Raw genomic sequence first — 14,600 nt, 5'->3', positions numbered from 1 at the left:
TTTTTTTTTTTTTTAGATTTTATTTATCGGAGAGAAGAGCACAGAGGGAGGAAGAAGCAGATTGACCGGGGCTCAATCCCAGGACCCTGGAATCATGACCTGAGCTGAGGGCAGGTGTTTAACCGACTGAGCTACCCAGGCGCCCCTAAATAAATAACAATTTTTTTAAAGATTTTATTTATTTATATGACAGAGAGAGACACAGCGAGAGAGGGAACACAAGCAGGGGGAGTAAGAGAGGGAGAAGCAGGCTTCCCTGCGGAGTAGGGAGCCTGATGTGGGGCTCGATCCCAGGACCCTGGGATCACGACCTAAGCCGAAGGCAGACGCTTAAGGACTGAGCCACCCAGGCGCCCCTAAATAAATAAAATCTTAAAAAAAAAAAAAAAAGAGTTGCCACCTTCCCTGCTTGCTTCTCGATTTTATTTTCCTCTGCTTCTTCCACCCGTCTCCTATTTTCCCGGTAGATCCTGCATGTCGCCGGTCTCTCCAACTGCTACAAGAAGCCCATGGGGACAGGGATTTTGTCTGTTTTGTTCAGGGCTGTATGCACAGCTCCTAGACCAGTGCCTGGCACATCGTAGGTGCTTTATAAAGCTTTGTGGAAAAGATGAATGAATCTTTCCTTATTGGTTCACAAACCTCTATCATTTTGTTTTTATGACTCTGAGCCACGCACCCCCCCAGGATGGATGAACTGCTATTCATCTAACCAACCCTTTAGGTTGCTTCCTTTTTTCCACCCCGTATAACAACATTGCAGTGAAGCATCTCAGCTCTGCCATCTTCCTGCCTTCCCTCTTTTTTTAAATGGTTCAAAATACACTTACATGAAATTTACCATTTTAGCCATTTTATAGTGAACAATTCAGGTTTTTTTTTTAGTACATTTCTAGTGTTTTGCAAGCACCACCAACATCTAGTTCCAGAACATTTCCACTGTCCCAAATGGAAACCCTGTGCCCATGAGCAGGCCCTCCCCCTCGGCCCCTGGCAACCACCAGTCTCCTTTCTGTCTCCATGGATTTGCCTGTTCTGGACGTTTCCTATCAATGGAATCACAGGCTATGTGGTCTTTTGTGTCTGGCTTCTCTCACTCAGCATCATGTTTTCAAAGTTCATCCATGATGTAGCGTGTGTGAGGGCTTCGTTCCTTTTTATGGCTGAGTAATATTGCGCTGTATGGATGCACCGCATTTTGTGTATCCACTCACGAGTTAGTTCCTGCCCCTGCTGCCCTTCTCATTTTGTAAATGTGAATTATTCAGGAGCATCCCAAAAGTGGGCTGCTGGGTCAGCAAGCACAAGTGTTTGTTACTCTGGTGGCCTGTGTCAGTGTGCCTTCCCCTGGGACAGCGCCACAGTGTCCCCACAGCCCTGCAAGCACCGGACATTATCACACTTTTGAAGTTTTACCAGTCTGATAGAGGAAAACACACGGTACCTCAGAGTTGTGATTTGCAATTTTTCTGTGAGGAGGGAGTACCTTTGGGTGTGTTGAAGCCACAACTTGCAACTTTCTATAAAGTCTCAGTTCAAAACCTTTGGTCAATTCCTCTGAGTTCCTAGATGGAAAGGGGCAGAGTTTGAGGAGAGGGGAAAGCATGGGCGAGTGAATTTCAGCTTCCCACAGTCAAGGAGAAGGCTCTTAGGGGCGCCTGGGTTTCTCAGTCTGTTAAGCGGCTGTCTTGGGCTCAGGTCATGTTCCCAGGGTCCTGGGATCGAGTCCCCCATCGAGCTCCGTGCTCAGCAGAGAGCCTGCTTCTCCCTCTCCCTCTGCCTGCTGCTCTGCCTACTTGTGCTCGCTCTCTATCTCTCTGTCAAATAAATAAAAATCTTTAAAAAAAAAGAAGGCTCGGTCGAGTCGTTGCTCTGGCCAGGCCCGGACGTGTGGCCCGCCGCGCCTGCTCTTTGCGCCCCGTCGCTCCCGCCCGCCCGCAGGATGGCCCACAAGCAGATCTACTACTCGGACAAGTACTTCGACGAGCCTACGAGTACCGGCATGTCATGTTACCCAGAGAACTTTCCAAACAAGTCCCGAAAACCCATCTGATGTCTGAAGAGGAGTGGAGGAGACTTGGTGTCCAACAGAGTCTAGGCTGGGTTCATTACATGATTCATGAGCCAGAACCACATATTCTTCTCTTTAGACGACCTCTTCCAAAAGAGCAACAAAAATGAAGTCTATCTGGGGATCGTCAATTAAATCTTTTTCAAATTTAATGTACATGTGTATATAAGGTAGTATTCAGTGAATACTTGAAAAATGTACAAATTGTTGATCCATACCTGTGCATGAGCTGTATTCTTCACAGCAACAGAGCTCAGTAAATGCAACTGCAAATAGGTTACTGTAAGGTGTTTAAGATAAAATTTCTTCTAGTTGGTTTTTCTCTTAATATAAGTGCCTGTTTGACTTTACCTGTTGCTTTTGTTAAATAAAGTTTGTATGTTGCATTTAAAAAAAAAAAAGAAGGCTCTTAGCATTTATCCCATTTTACAGATGTAGAAACTGAGGCACAGAGTGGTTAAGGTTGCACCGTGAGTCAGTGTCTGGAATGGATTTGGAACCTGGTCTGCCTGATGCCAGGACCCCGGTGAGGCTGAGACACTCCTCTAGCCCTTAATCTCCTTCTTAATCTACTTTTGTTACTACCCTTTGGGTCTGACTCAGGCCCCCCTCCTCCTCTGGAACTCTGCCCTCCTCCCCAGGTTCCCCATCTCCAGACACCAGGCTCAGTCTGGAGGAATCTTTTAACACAGTACCCCTCCACTGCTCACACATCTTCCTTGGCTCCCCATGGCCCTGAGAATAATGTCCCACCCCTCATCCTGGTGTCTGAGGCCAGCACTGCCCACCCCCTGCCCACACCACCAGTTTCTCCTCTCAGCCTGTCCACTCCAACCCCTCCACTCCTAAACACACTGTCCAAGCCAGCCATGCTTTCTCAACCTGCAGGGCATCTGCTCCTATTGTGACTTCTGCCTGGAATCTGCCACGCATTTGTTTCTGCCAGCTACTGTGACTCATCCTCCAAGCCCCAGACTCAACGACTCCTTCCCCAGGGAACCCTCCTCACAGCCCCTTGCAGCATGGAGGCATCGCTGTACCCGAGCACGAGCTCTGAGTCTGTGGGGAAGGCCAGCAGGTTGGAGAGTCAAAGGCAGGCTTTAGGAATCCTTGGCAAAACCTACTCATGTGTGGAAGCCCCAATTCTAATGCTTCCTCCTCCAGGAAGCCTTCCAGGATTCTGTCCCTCTCTGTGACCTGACCTGACTCCACTGGACTGGGTCTGTCTGTGTCCAGCTCTGTCCTCTCCGAAGACTGGGTGCTTCACCAGAACCTGGCCATACTGAGGCCTTTTGGAAGTTCAGCATGGGTGATTGTTGAATGAACAAATGAACACATGGGTTGGGCATCAAGTGAGCTGACGCCAGGAAGCAAGTTGATGAGGTAGCAGTTGGTCGGTTAGGGTATTAATGGGGGACATGTTGTCACTGGGTTCCAGCAAAAGAGAAGCAGGTTGCTCCTCCCCCTCCCGTGAGAATCCTGGGCCTGAGGCCTTGCAGGGGGGCGGGTCTCTGTGTCTTATTTCTTCCCCTCAGCATTACACCCGGACACCAGTTCCTCTTCCCCTGAGTCGCTGGGTGCAGATCCTGAGGAGCGCCACGGACCACAGCGGATCCGCGGAGGGTGCTGACCACTTTGGCCCCCACGTCCAGGTGAGCCACCACGCAGCCCCTCCCGCGCCAGAACCTTCCACCCTGCCGAGGCAAAAGCGTGATGGTGGGACCAGAAAGATAGGACCGAGGCGCTGGAACTTGGGTCCGGGAAGGGGCCTCAAGCCAGACTGGAAGGGGTTCCTTACAGCAGCCCCATCCAACCCCAGCCCGAGACTCTCAGCACCCCGCAGTTCTGCGAGAAACAATTAGCTGGGCCTGGGGGCCGTTTCCGGGGCAACCGCTTATTTTGCATATGGTCCTATCTTGGCCAGTGAGGGCGCCTGAAATATTCGTGGTGGGGGGGGTGGGGTTGGTGTTGGGGAGAATTGGGCGACTTAACCCGAAGGGGCTCCACTGGGAGAAGGGGAGGGTCTGACTGGGCCGGGTCTTCTCCTCGCCTTCCAGGACTGTCAGGCACCCGGATTACTTACGTACCCATTCCCCAGAGGGGGAGACTGAGGCCAGAAGCCAGAGCCATCCAGAGGAGCGGCAAGCGAGGGCCTGCGCTTTACCATTTCAGAAGCGGCCTGGGCCACTCTGAGATAATGATGATATAATAATAATGATAATGATAATGATAATACAACACAAGCAGTGAGGGTGAGGTGATCACAGGCTAAAGTCGGGCTTAGATTCTGGTGTCTCTGCCTAGGTTGCTTGAATGGGGGGCTCCCTGGCGTGGATGCTGTTGTTGCCGCTGCTGCTGCAGTATCCAGACAGCCAAGTCTTTTCCTGCAACGTGTCCTCCGGGATCGTGGACTGGAACACAGAATTCACAGCCATATGCCTGAATTTCAGTGGCCAAGGCCTCAGACTGCCCCAGAACCAGTCTCTGCAGGCCAGGAACCTGCTCTACCTTAACCTGTCTGGAAATAGTCTTCGAGAGCTACCATTTCTCTTCTTTAAACTCCTGGGAAAGCTGGAGGACCTAGATGTGACAAACAACCCACTGACCCAGGTGGCCAAGGAGTTGGCCGTGAGCTGTAAACTTGACCTGAAGGCTGACTGCAATTGTGTCCTGGAATCCTGGCACCAGGTCCGAGAGGACAACTGCTCCGGCCAGCCACCTCTCAAGTGCCGAGACAGAGCTACCGGTGCCTGGCACAATGTCTCCGCCTTCCTGGAGGCTGGCTGCTCCCGTGGCCTGTCCTTGATGACCATCGGGGCACTGGTGGCCAGTGGAAGCCTGCTCCTGGGGCTCACCATTGCTGGCCTAGGGCTGGCCTGGAGACTCCGGGCACGCCGGAGGGTCAGTAACCGGGACCTGGACAAAACAGGGGCTGCTCAGGATGGTTATCGGTCTGGCTCTGGCAAGCAGCCAAGATACAGTAGCCGGGGCCTCAGCCCTAAGCCCCCAGCAGCTGCCGTGCCCAGACCCTCCACCCCCGACTATGAGAATGTGTTCGTGGGCCAGCCAGCTGCGGGGCACCAGTGGGCCGAACATGGGTGAGTGATTCACATCTGCCTGCAAGACTCTGGAGCCAGATGGCTGGGTTTCCAATCCCTGCACCACCTCTTGTAGGCTGTGTGATCTTGGTCCAGTCGATTTACCTCAGGGCCTCCATTTTCTCATCTGTAAAATGGAGATAATAACAGCCCCCACCTCGCAGAGTTGGGATAAGAATTAAGTGAGTTCCTGAATATGAGACAAGTTTCCTCCTTCGTGACCTGCAAACTGAGTTTCTGGTGGCCCAGGATGGGGGAGAGGGAGCAAGTGTTCCAGGCAGAATAGGGGCTTCACAGAAGTAGTTGGTGGCCTGGCTCAGATCCTGCGTGACCCAGGGCTATCTCTGAGTCTCTGTTTCAGTCTCTGTAAGATGCGGACAGCTCCCCTTTCCACATGTCCCTTTGACACATGAGATGTTCAGAAAACCGTGTCCTTCTCTCCCCGACAAAGCCCTGACACCTCTAGGTTTGGCTGGACTTAGATGGATGGGTTCAACTTTTCCAGGTTGGATGAGGGAATGAAAGGAATTGCGGGGGGCAGCCCCATCAGGGGCAAAGTCCTAGAGGTGGGAGAGAATGGAGAATCTTCTGTGAATCCGTTTGAGAAGGCAAGACATCAGAGCTGAGGCTGGAGGTGGCTGGGAGAATCCAAGCAGGAATGGAACAGGGTCATGGATCGGTGTGGGCAGGGGAATCCACAAAGTGGGGAGGCTGGTGGGAAGCTGTGGGTGAGAAATGAGAGAATATGCAAAGCAGATGCAAATAGGACTCAAAAGCAGAAGTGGCCTGCAGGAGGGAGTTGTAGGCATTCGACTTGCTAAGGCAGCGTGTGCTGTGAGGCTCACCTCTGTCTCGCTGTCACCAAAGCCTCAGGATCAGTCTCCTCCAAAAACTTTGTTTAGAATGCAATCTGTCATTCCCACCCTACATTTTACTTGAACAAACGGAGGCTCTGGGAGGCGGGGGAGTGACTTGCCCAAGGTCACACAGTGAGTCTGAAAGCAGAGTCTGGCTCCCAGTTCTCTATCCCTAGACAAGGATTTATGTGTTTGGAGTGATTCATTCTAAAGCATGAATAAGCGATGGACACCACTTGTTCAAACCAGAGTAGGGTTAGAATGTTCCAGAGGCAGGAGAATTCTTTTTTGGGGGGGCGGGGCTTGCCCACCATATATAACTAGACATCGCTAAGAAGCTATCTCCTCCCAGACCAATTCTATGGATGCAGAAACTGAGACTCAAATTTATTTCTGTATTGAGGCCACAAAGTCTGTTGCTTCAGAGAATCTAGTAAAAACATTTCCCAGCTGAAAGGGCACTGGTTTGGCTCTAGCCACTTGTGTCCATGGGGCTGGTGCCACTAGAGCTTCTGATTTTTCAAGAGGAAACTGAAAAAAATTAGTCTAGATTTAAAATTTAAGAAAAATTTAAAGTCTAGACTTTAATGTAAAAAATTAGCAACTACCTCAACTTTAAGGAAGAAAACAATTTGACCATGGGCTTGAGGTCCTTGGACAGGAGCATTACAATGCTAAATCCAGGGGCGCCTGGGTGGCTCAGTTGGTTGGGCGACTGCCTTCGGCTCAGGTCATGATCCTGGAGTCCCGGGATCGAGTCCCGCATCGGGCTCCCTGCTCGGCGGGGAGTCTGCTTCTCCCTCTGCCCCTCCCCCCTCTCATGTGCGCTCTCTCTCTCTCTCTCTCTCATTCTCTCAAATAAATAAATAAAATCTTAAAAACAAAACAAACAAACAAAAATGCTAAATCCATGGAATCTTCCCTGAATCCCTGGCCCCCACCTCCTTTCCTCAGAGGAAGTTGGGCGGCTGGGAGAACACGGCCCTGTGCCTCAGTTTCCTCACATGTAAACACTAGGAGGGGACTCAGGCGCCCAGAACTTTCGTGCCTACCCCCTGAGTGCTCCCTCCGCTCTCGTCTCTCTGTCTCCACAGGGCTCACCCATCAGAGGACGACTTCTACATGAACTACGAGGGCCCCGACCATGCCTCCCAGCCTGTCTACTGCAACCTGCGGTCGATGCACCAGACCCCACTTGACGAAGAGGAGTACGTGATCCCCGGGCGCTGAGCCTTTGATGCCCTGAACTCCAGCCTGCTGCTTTCTACTTACTTGGGGGCATTCTGGCTCCTCACTGGCCTCAGTCTTCCCACCTGAGGAATGGGGACAGGGAAGGACCGTCCCTGAGGCCCAGGGATTCAGCTCCCTCTCCAGCCCCGCTCTGCTTCTCAGCTCCCTCAGCTGCTGCAAGGGGGAAGAGGAGAGGCCCCGACATGGGGACAGGAGGGTCAGTTTGTGAACGCTGTCATCACCCTCCCGTCGGTGTGCAGGTGGTGCTTAATAAACGCTGCTGGCTCAGGGCAAGTGGGTTCCTTGAGGTGGGGATTCCCTAAGCTCCCCAGACCAGATTCTCCGAGACTCCCGAATTGTTCCCCACTCTGTCCCTCTCAGGCCCCGTTCCCAGGCACTTGGTACCCAGGCTCAGCCCCCAGGGCAGCCCACACCAGCCCCAGAGGGATCATTATAACTTCCGAATGGGACTGTGCCCCTCCCCTGCTCACACGCCCTCCGTGGCTCCCCATTGCCCCCAGGACTTCAGCCTGGCAGTTGAGGCCTGCGTGGTTCTGCCCTACCCCACTCACTATCACTGTCCTCTCCCATCCTTCTGTCTTTCTGGTCTAGGCCTCCTCACCACCCAGCCCACCTCGCTCCTGAAGTTTTCATTTGCCCGTGCCACTCCTTTTGCCCAGAAAGCCATCCCCTTCCACTTTTTCTCACTCTTAAACATCTTTTTTTTTTTTAAGATTTGATTTATTTATTCATGAGAGACAGAGGCAGAGGGACAAGCAGCCTCCCCATGGAGCAGAGAGCCCTATGCGGGACTCGATCCCAGGACCCTGGGATCATGACCTGAACTGAAGGCAGACGCTTAATGACTGAGCCACCCAGGCATCCCACACTCTTAAACATTTTTTTTTAAAGATTTTATTTATTTATTTGACAGAGAGGGAGAGAGACAGCGAGAGAGGGAGAGAGACAGCGAGAGAGGGAACACAAGCAGGGGGAGTGGGAGAAGGAGAAGCAGGCTTCCCGCCGGGCAGGGAGCCCGATGCGGGGCTCGATCCCAGGACCCTGGGATCATGACCTGAGCCGAAGGCACTCGCTTAACCAACTGAGCCACCCAGGTGCCCCTCAGCTGGGCTTCCTATCAGCTGCTCCCAGCCTGGACCCTGCCAACCCTCCAATCTAGGGGAGAGAGCCAGACACAGATACCCTCAGTCCTGAGAGGTCAAGCCTGGGCTGGAGGGAGGGATGGGGCCAAGGGATCCAGAGAGAGATGAACAAAAGAGTTTGGAAAAGGCTGCTCATGAGAAGGGAATCTGGAGTGGGTTTTGAAGGATGTGTGTTTGAGAAGCAGAGGACACGCATACTGGGTGGGGGGACCGGCCTGGTAAGCAGCAACTAGAGGTATGGAAAGGCACACGGGCATAATAATGTTCAGCAAAGGCAACAGCTGATATTTGGGGGAAATGCTCATATGGCATCGGCTAGCTTTGGGGGACCCTGGGATTGAGCTTAACTTTGAGGCTCTCTTGGGTTCCCCAACACTTGGGAATGATCTGGGGTGGGAGAGGGCACCTATAAAGGTCTTTAGCTTCCTTGAACCTCTGCATCCCCACCCTAGACACTGTTCAAATGCCCACCCCTGCCCCCGATCATGTGCCTTCCTCGCCTCCAGCATAAATTAGATCCCAGCCCTCTCCAGCTCTCACGCCTTCACATCTACCCATGGCTCTTCAAACACACCCATACCGCTCACCACCACCGATGAGATTTGGTGGATTCTGGCCCCCACCCACCTCTCTGACCCCATCTTCAACAGTTTTGCGGCTGAACACTGAGCTTGTTCCTACCTCAGGGCCTTTGCACCTGCTGTTCTGACTTCCTCAAATGCCCATTCCCCAACTCTCCCCTGAGTCCTGTTCTTCCTCCAGGTCTCAGTTCAGATGCCATATCCTCAGGGAGGCCCCCTCCCCCAACTGTCTAAATCACCTCTGCCTGGGCACCTGGGTGGCTCAGTTGGTTAAGAGACTGCCTTCGGCTCAGGTCATGATCCTGGAGTCCCGGGATCGAGTCCTGCGTCGGGCTCCCTGCTCGGGGGGGGGGGGGGTCTGCTTCTCCCTCTGACCCTCTTCCCTCTCGTGCTCTCTGTCTCTCATTCTCTCTCTCTCAAATAAATAAATAAAATCTTAAAAAAAATAAATAAATCACCTCTGCCTCCACTCATTAATGCACTCCCTGGGTTGACTCCACAGCACAATTCATACTGCAGTCCACCACTTTCTTATTATGTAACTTTGTACTCATTTGTTTCCCTCACTCGACAGCTTAGATGGGGTGCTTTTGCCTGTCTTGTTCCTTCTTTTTTTTTTTTTTTTAAGATTTTATTTATTTATTTGACAGAGAGACAGCGAGAGCAGGAACACAAGCAGGGGGAGTGGGAGAGGGAGAAGCAGGCTTCCCGCCAAGCAGGGAGCCCGATGCGGGGCTCGATCCCAGGACCCTGGGATCATGACCTGAACTGAAGGCAGACGCTTAATGACTGAGCCACCCAGGCGCCCCTGTCTTGTTCCTTCTGTGTCCTGAGTGCCCAGTCAAGACCTGGCACAAAGCGGGCATTTACTGACTACATTCATGGGCACCTACAATCATTCAGGTCTGCCTCTGGGTGGCAGCATTCACAGGGGACACACCTCACTCACTGCTGGCAGTAGGTACTCTGTCCCCCAGACCCCCATAACATTTCCCTTCGGAGATTCTCAGGGTGAACAGGCACATCGGTGTGGGAAGGGGGGACCTGGCACATATCAGGGATCCCAAGATCCTAAGTAGGAAGACTATATAACATGGGAGATGCTGTGTGCACGAAAATGTTCTTCACAACGTATTTATTTCCTCCTGTTTGTTTGTTTGTTTGTTTTTCATTTTTCTTTTTTAACTGGCTGCTTGGAGTTTATTTTCTACTTGGTGCAAGGCACACAATTATAGGGTGTCAGGGAGGCATGCATGTGGCGTGGATGGTAAAAAGTGGGGTTCTCTCAACTTCCTTTTTGGTGTTTTGATATTAAAAAAACCCAACTGCTTCTGCTTGCTGCTGCAGCCTGCCTAATCTAGGGGGAGGGGAAGGGAGGAGAGGGGAAAGGCTCTGATGAGCCTAGCGCCGCCTGAGGCCTGGTGGCTGGGGGTGGCCACAGGACTGGGGCGGGGTGTTGGCTTTGCCAGGCTGGCCATTGAGCTGCTTCCTCACAGCTTCCAGAGCCAAGTCATAGGCGATCCAGCCGCTGGAGGCCTGGAGAGATCCTGAGGGTTCTGGGGACTCCAACACTGTAGTCATGAACAGGAGAGTGGACTTCCTGAAACAGAAGCTTGCCCACCAGTGACCCGGGTTAGCCTTGGGGAGAGCTGGGGTGGTGAGGGATGGCTTCCCCAGGATACTCTGCACTTCCGCAGGAGCTGTTACTGGAAATGGAACCCAGACGGCGCCAGTAATGGCGTGGTCTGGAGCCAGCAGATGGAGGGGATGGCTGCCATGCTGTTGCTTGTGGGCTGGTGGAAACCAAGTGCAGGCAGAGCCCCAGAATTCCTAGTCGCCTTAGCTGCACAGGGCGTGGCCCCCCTGGCCCTTGGAGGGAGGTGCCCCCAAAAGAAGTGATGGGACTCTTCTAGGTCGGGGGCAACATCACACACAATACACTTGGCTGCAGACGGACATGACTCTAGGCTGCCTGTGTTTGGAAAGGTGACTCCAGTGCAAGGAGAGACTGACTGCACGACGGTGATAGAGACAGGGCCATATAACTACAGAAACAGGAATACTTAAGAGATGAGATATGGAGGGAGACTGCCACCCAGAAACAGAGACACAAGGAGATAGAGAAGCAGAGACAGAGAGAAGGGTTGTCCCTGAGGTGCATCGGTGTCATGAGCACCATCCAATTGCCTGACATTACAGAACGCTCCACCATGCATTCCCTGAACGGGGTTCCACTCACCCTGATACCAGGGTCCCCTGCGAGGACTGAGGCCAAGGAGGGGAAGGTTCTTCCCAGGGTCACTAGCTTCATCCTGGACATCACGGGGCTCAGGTCAGACAGCTTCATTTTTATTACCACAGTTTAAATAAGTGCACACCGTCAGACCAGCCCTCCCTAGCCCTCCAGTCCCCAGGGAGATCATCCCAATAAATTAATAATAAATACAAACTTATAAATACAGAGGTTTGGGCGGGACAGGGTAGACAACAGTGGTGGGAATCGGGCATCTAAGGTCCCACAAGCCCATTCGACAGGCAAGGATCTCTGAGGTCACTTCCATTGCTCACGAGCCGTAAGTGAAAGACTAGGACCGCTCATACGCAGTGGCAGTCCTTGGCCACGAGGTCGTCGAAGGGCGTAAGCGACACGCGACCCTCACCGTCTTGGTGCATGAGCACCACCGGCTCATAGCTGGCGGGCACGCAGCACGGCGCAGGCGCGGCGTCGGGGTTCAGGCCGTGCAGGCGCGCCTGCATCTGCGCGTGCGTGTTAGCCGATCGGAACTGACTTGGGCACGCGCCAATACACATGCGCACGTCTAGCTCGCGAGGCGCCACCACCCAGTTGGCCCAACCCAAGTCCTCGAGCGACGCGCGCAGGCTTTGCAGGCGGCAGCAGCGCCCCTCCCCGAGGGGGCAACCGTCCCCGACGTGCGCATGCGCGTTGCGGCGCCCCCTGGCCGCGCGTGGCCGCCAGTGCAGCTCAAGCTGGGGACGTGCAGAAGGCAACGTCGCTCCCAACCGGTCCCACCGAGGCAACACTCGCAGACGTAGTGTGGGCGCCCGGGAAACTCCAAGGCTGAGTTGACGCTGCAGCGGCCGAGTCACGTCCCACGAGCTCGGCTCCGTCGGGGACAGCCTGAGCAGCGCCCGATACAGGCGGGAGGTTACGGGGAGCCCCTCAGTCAGGTCGGCCCGGGCGATGCGCAGGTGCAGGTGGCCGCCCGGTCCAAGTCGCACTGAGGAAGAGAGGAAACCAGTCAACCACATGCCTACTGTGCGCCAGGTGCCGAGTGCCCATTTCCTCCCACACGCCAAGCTGCATCCCACCTCAGGGCCTTTGCACAAGCTGCTTCCTCTTCCAAGCACACTATTCCCCTGAATCTCAGCATGGCAGGCTACGTATCCCTCCACGCTGCCTAAAATAGGCACTGCCCTATTTTATTTTATTTCATTGTGTATCATTTCATCTTCCCTACTGAATCCCCTCACCAGGGATTTCTGTCTGCTTTGTCACCACCATGTCTGGCATACAGTAGGTGCTTAGTAAATACTTGCTGGAATTAGGGCGCCTGGGTGGCTCAGTCGGTTAAGCCTCTGCCTTCCGCTCAGGTCAGGATGCCAAGGGTCCTGGGATCCAGCCTCATGTCGGGCTCCCTGCCCAGCCAGGAGTCTGCTTCTCCATCTCCCTCTGCCCCTCCCCATCTCTGCTTGTGCTCTTTCTCTCTCTCTCTCTCTCTCTCTCAAATAAATAAAATCTAAATATATATATATATATATATATATATATATATATATATATATATTTGCAGGAATTAATGGTACATGATATTTAGAGGGACTAAAATCCAAACACTGGTTCTGCCTCCTGTGGCAGTCAAAAACATTTCATTGAAGGCCTACTAAGTGCTGGGACTAGCTACTGTGTTTTCAACTCTCTGGGTCTTGGTTTCCATATCTGAGAAATGAAAGATATCTGGATCCTCAGGATTCTCAGATCCCTAGGCTGGTACAGGTGTTGGAGATACTGTGGGGGACTAGGGTTTGAGGGCCCTGGACACCGGTCACCAGGCTCAGAGAGGACAAGACGATTATCTGGAGTCTCACAGCTCTAGTAGGATTAGGGCGAGATAGTAGCGCTCCCTCCTGGCCTGACGCTCTTCCCCTAACCCTTCCCAGTTCCCAGCGTAGCCCAGATCTCCTCCTGCCCTCTCTAGCCCCTAGATCCTCCATGGATGGGTGAGAAGGTATCTCCTCCCTCCCTAGGGCACATGCCACGTGCGACTTGAGCAGTGCCGTGTCAAGGGATTGCGTCAGATTTGGAACCAGGACGGGCAGATTCCACCTATCGCTAGGCTGCGCTCCTCTCATCCGCTCCGCCGGCTCCTCTTGTCTGCTCCGCCCGCTCCCTGCTCTCTGGCATCCTTTCTCCTGGATTGCGCGCCCTCCCCCATACATCCAAGGACAAGGACCCCCCACCCACCCACTCCCTGCTGCCTGACTTTGTCTCTGGGCATTCCAGGCTCTGTGAGTTTTCAAAAGAATCCCTAGCTTCTCTGAGCCTCAGTTTCCCCATCTGCCATCATTAACATCTCACTTTGGCCAAGCCTCACCTTGTCTCGGCATAAACCGGGCCACCAGCTCCCCCATCAGCCCCAAGGGGAGATGTTCTTGTCCGATTCACAGATGGGGAAACTGAGGCTCAGGGGCAGGCCTGGGCCCCTATGACTCAGAACCACTGGTTAAATGATGGTAGCTGCCCAGGGGACAGAGGTCTCTTAGATTTCACTCACGCTTTGGAGTGAGTATCCGGACTTGAGCTGCAGGGACGAGGTCAGGGTTTGAATCAATCCAGCTTTGGTTCAACCGCAGCCTGGTCTGCAGGTGCTCGTAGCGTTTCAGAAACTCCTGGACTCTGGAGACTTCCGTGCTGGGGTGTGCGTCTGAGGGTCCCGGAAAGGCCGGGAGGTGCTCCTGGGCCAGAGACAGGGCGCCTCCCGAAGGCAGCCACGAGAACATCAGCAGCATCAGCAGCATCGGAGAGCGGTGCGGTGGCGTCAGTCCGTGTCCAGGCATGCCAGTGCTAGCTGAGCTCTGAACTGAGACACCGGACGCTGCTGGACTGGCCTTTATAATCCCCGGACTTTGTCCGCCCCCGCCTGCCTGGTCCCTTCCGCCCTGGGTGCAGAGTAAACACTCCAGGGACCATAGTTGGCTGAGTCTTGGGCTGCTTTTTCAGGGGGAGGCCCTTCTGGGGGGGTTCTCTTGGAGAAGCGGGGGTACCTACCCCCTAGAAGCCTCTCTGAGTCTCAGTATCCTCTTCTATGAGATGGGCACTTCCTCCCAGCTTGGTGGACTGGTGGAAAGAATGCTTTTGTCAAAGAAGACTTATTAGCCACCAGCTATGTGCTAAATTCCACAGCAGCACCTTAAGTGGTGGCCTTCTCCCTCATGGGATTCTCTCTCTCTCTTCCCGGTTAGGGCCAAAGGCTAAAGATGTTGAAAAACAAAGGAAGCAGAGGAGAAAGGGCCAGAAAGTACAACCTCAGGCAAGTCAGTCCTCTCCATCCCATCTCTGTTTCTTCATCTGGAAAATGAAA

The 14,600-nt window shown here is 53.4% G+C and overlaps 3 protein-coding genes across 3 annotated transcripts; 2 read left to right on the top strand and 1 right to left on the bottom strand.

Annotated features, from left to right (window-relative positions):
* The first annotated feature begins 1,858 nt into the window (after nucleotides 1-1,858).
* Nucleotides 1,859-2,466, top strand: LOC112833938 (cyclin-dependent kinases regulatory subunit 2). The gene is given in 2 exon segments (XM_025885366.2): nucleotides 1,859-1,985; nucleotides 1,988-2,466. Coding segments are annotated over 2 exon segments (237 nt in total). The 5' UTR covers nucleotides 1,859-1,942; the 3' UTR covers nucleotides 2,182-2,466.
* A 1,154-nt stretch (nucleotides 2,467-3,620) lies between these two features.
* Nucleotides 3,621-7,550, top strand: LRRC25 (leucine rich repeat containing 25). The gene is made up of 3 exons (XM_025885489.2): nucleotides 3,621-3,723; nucleotides 4,376-5,169; nucleotides 7,121-7,550. Exons 2-3 carry the CDS (start codon nucleotides 4,385-4,387, stop codon nucleotides 7,254-7,256), a joined length of 921 nt encoding a protein of 306 aa, XP_025741274.2. The 5' UTR covers nucleotides 3,621-3,723; nucleotides 4,376-4,384; the 3' UTR covers nucleotides 7,257-7,550.
* Nucleotides 7,551-11,076: 3,526 nt separating this feature from the next.
* GDF15 (growth differentiation factor 15) lies at nucleotides 11,077-14,098 on the bottom strand. Its single transcript, XM_025884806.2, has 2 exons — nucleotides 13,794-14,098; nucleotides 11,077-12,239 (listed from the first exon to the last, which is right to left on the bottom strand). Exons 1-2 carry the CDS (start codon nucleotides 14,074-14,076, stop codon nucleotides 11,596-11,598), a joined length of 927 nt encoding a protein of 308 aa, XP_025740591.1. The 5' UTR covers nucleotides 14,077-14,098; the 3' UTR covers nucleotides 11,077-11,595.
* Between the last annotated feature and the right edge of the window lie 502 nt (nucleotides 14,099-14,600).

Source organism: Callorhinus ursinus, unplaced genomic scaffold (genome assembly GCF_003265705.2).
Source record: "Callorhinus ursinus isolate GAN/ISIS: 27379988/994484 unplaced genomic scaffold, GSC_fseal_2.0 scaffold15, whole genome shotgun sequence".
NCBI lineage: Eukaryota > Metazoa > Chordata > Mammalia > Carnivora > Otariidae > Callorhinus > Callorhinus ursinus.
This window is presented reverse-complemented; position numbering and strand designations above follow the sequence as displayed.

Coding starts and splice junctions, on each gene's coding strand:
- LRRC25 (XM_025885489.2), top strand. CDS start 4,385: ATGGGGGGCTCCCTGGCGTGGATGCTGTTGTTGCCGCTGCTGCTGCAG. Junction 5,170..7,120: donor CACCAGTGGGCCGAACATGG/GTGAGTGATTCA, acceptor CTGTCTCCACAG/GGCTCACCCATCAGAGGACG.
- GDF15 (XM_025884806.2), bottom strand. CDS start 14,076: ATGCCTGGACACGGACTGACGCCACCGCACCGCTCTCCGATGCTGCTG. Junction 12,240..13,793: donor CCGGATACTCACTCCAAAGC/GTGAGTGAAATC, acceptor TCTCTTCCTCAG/TGCGACTTGGACCGGGCGGC.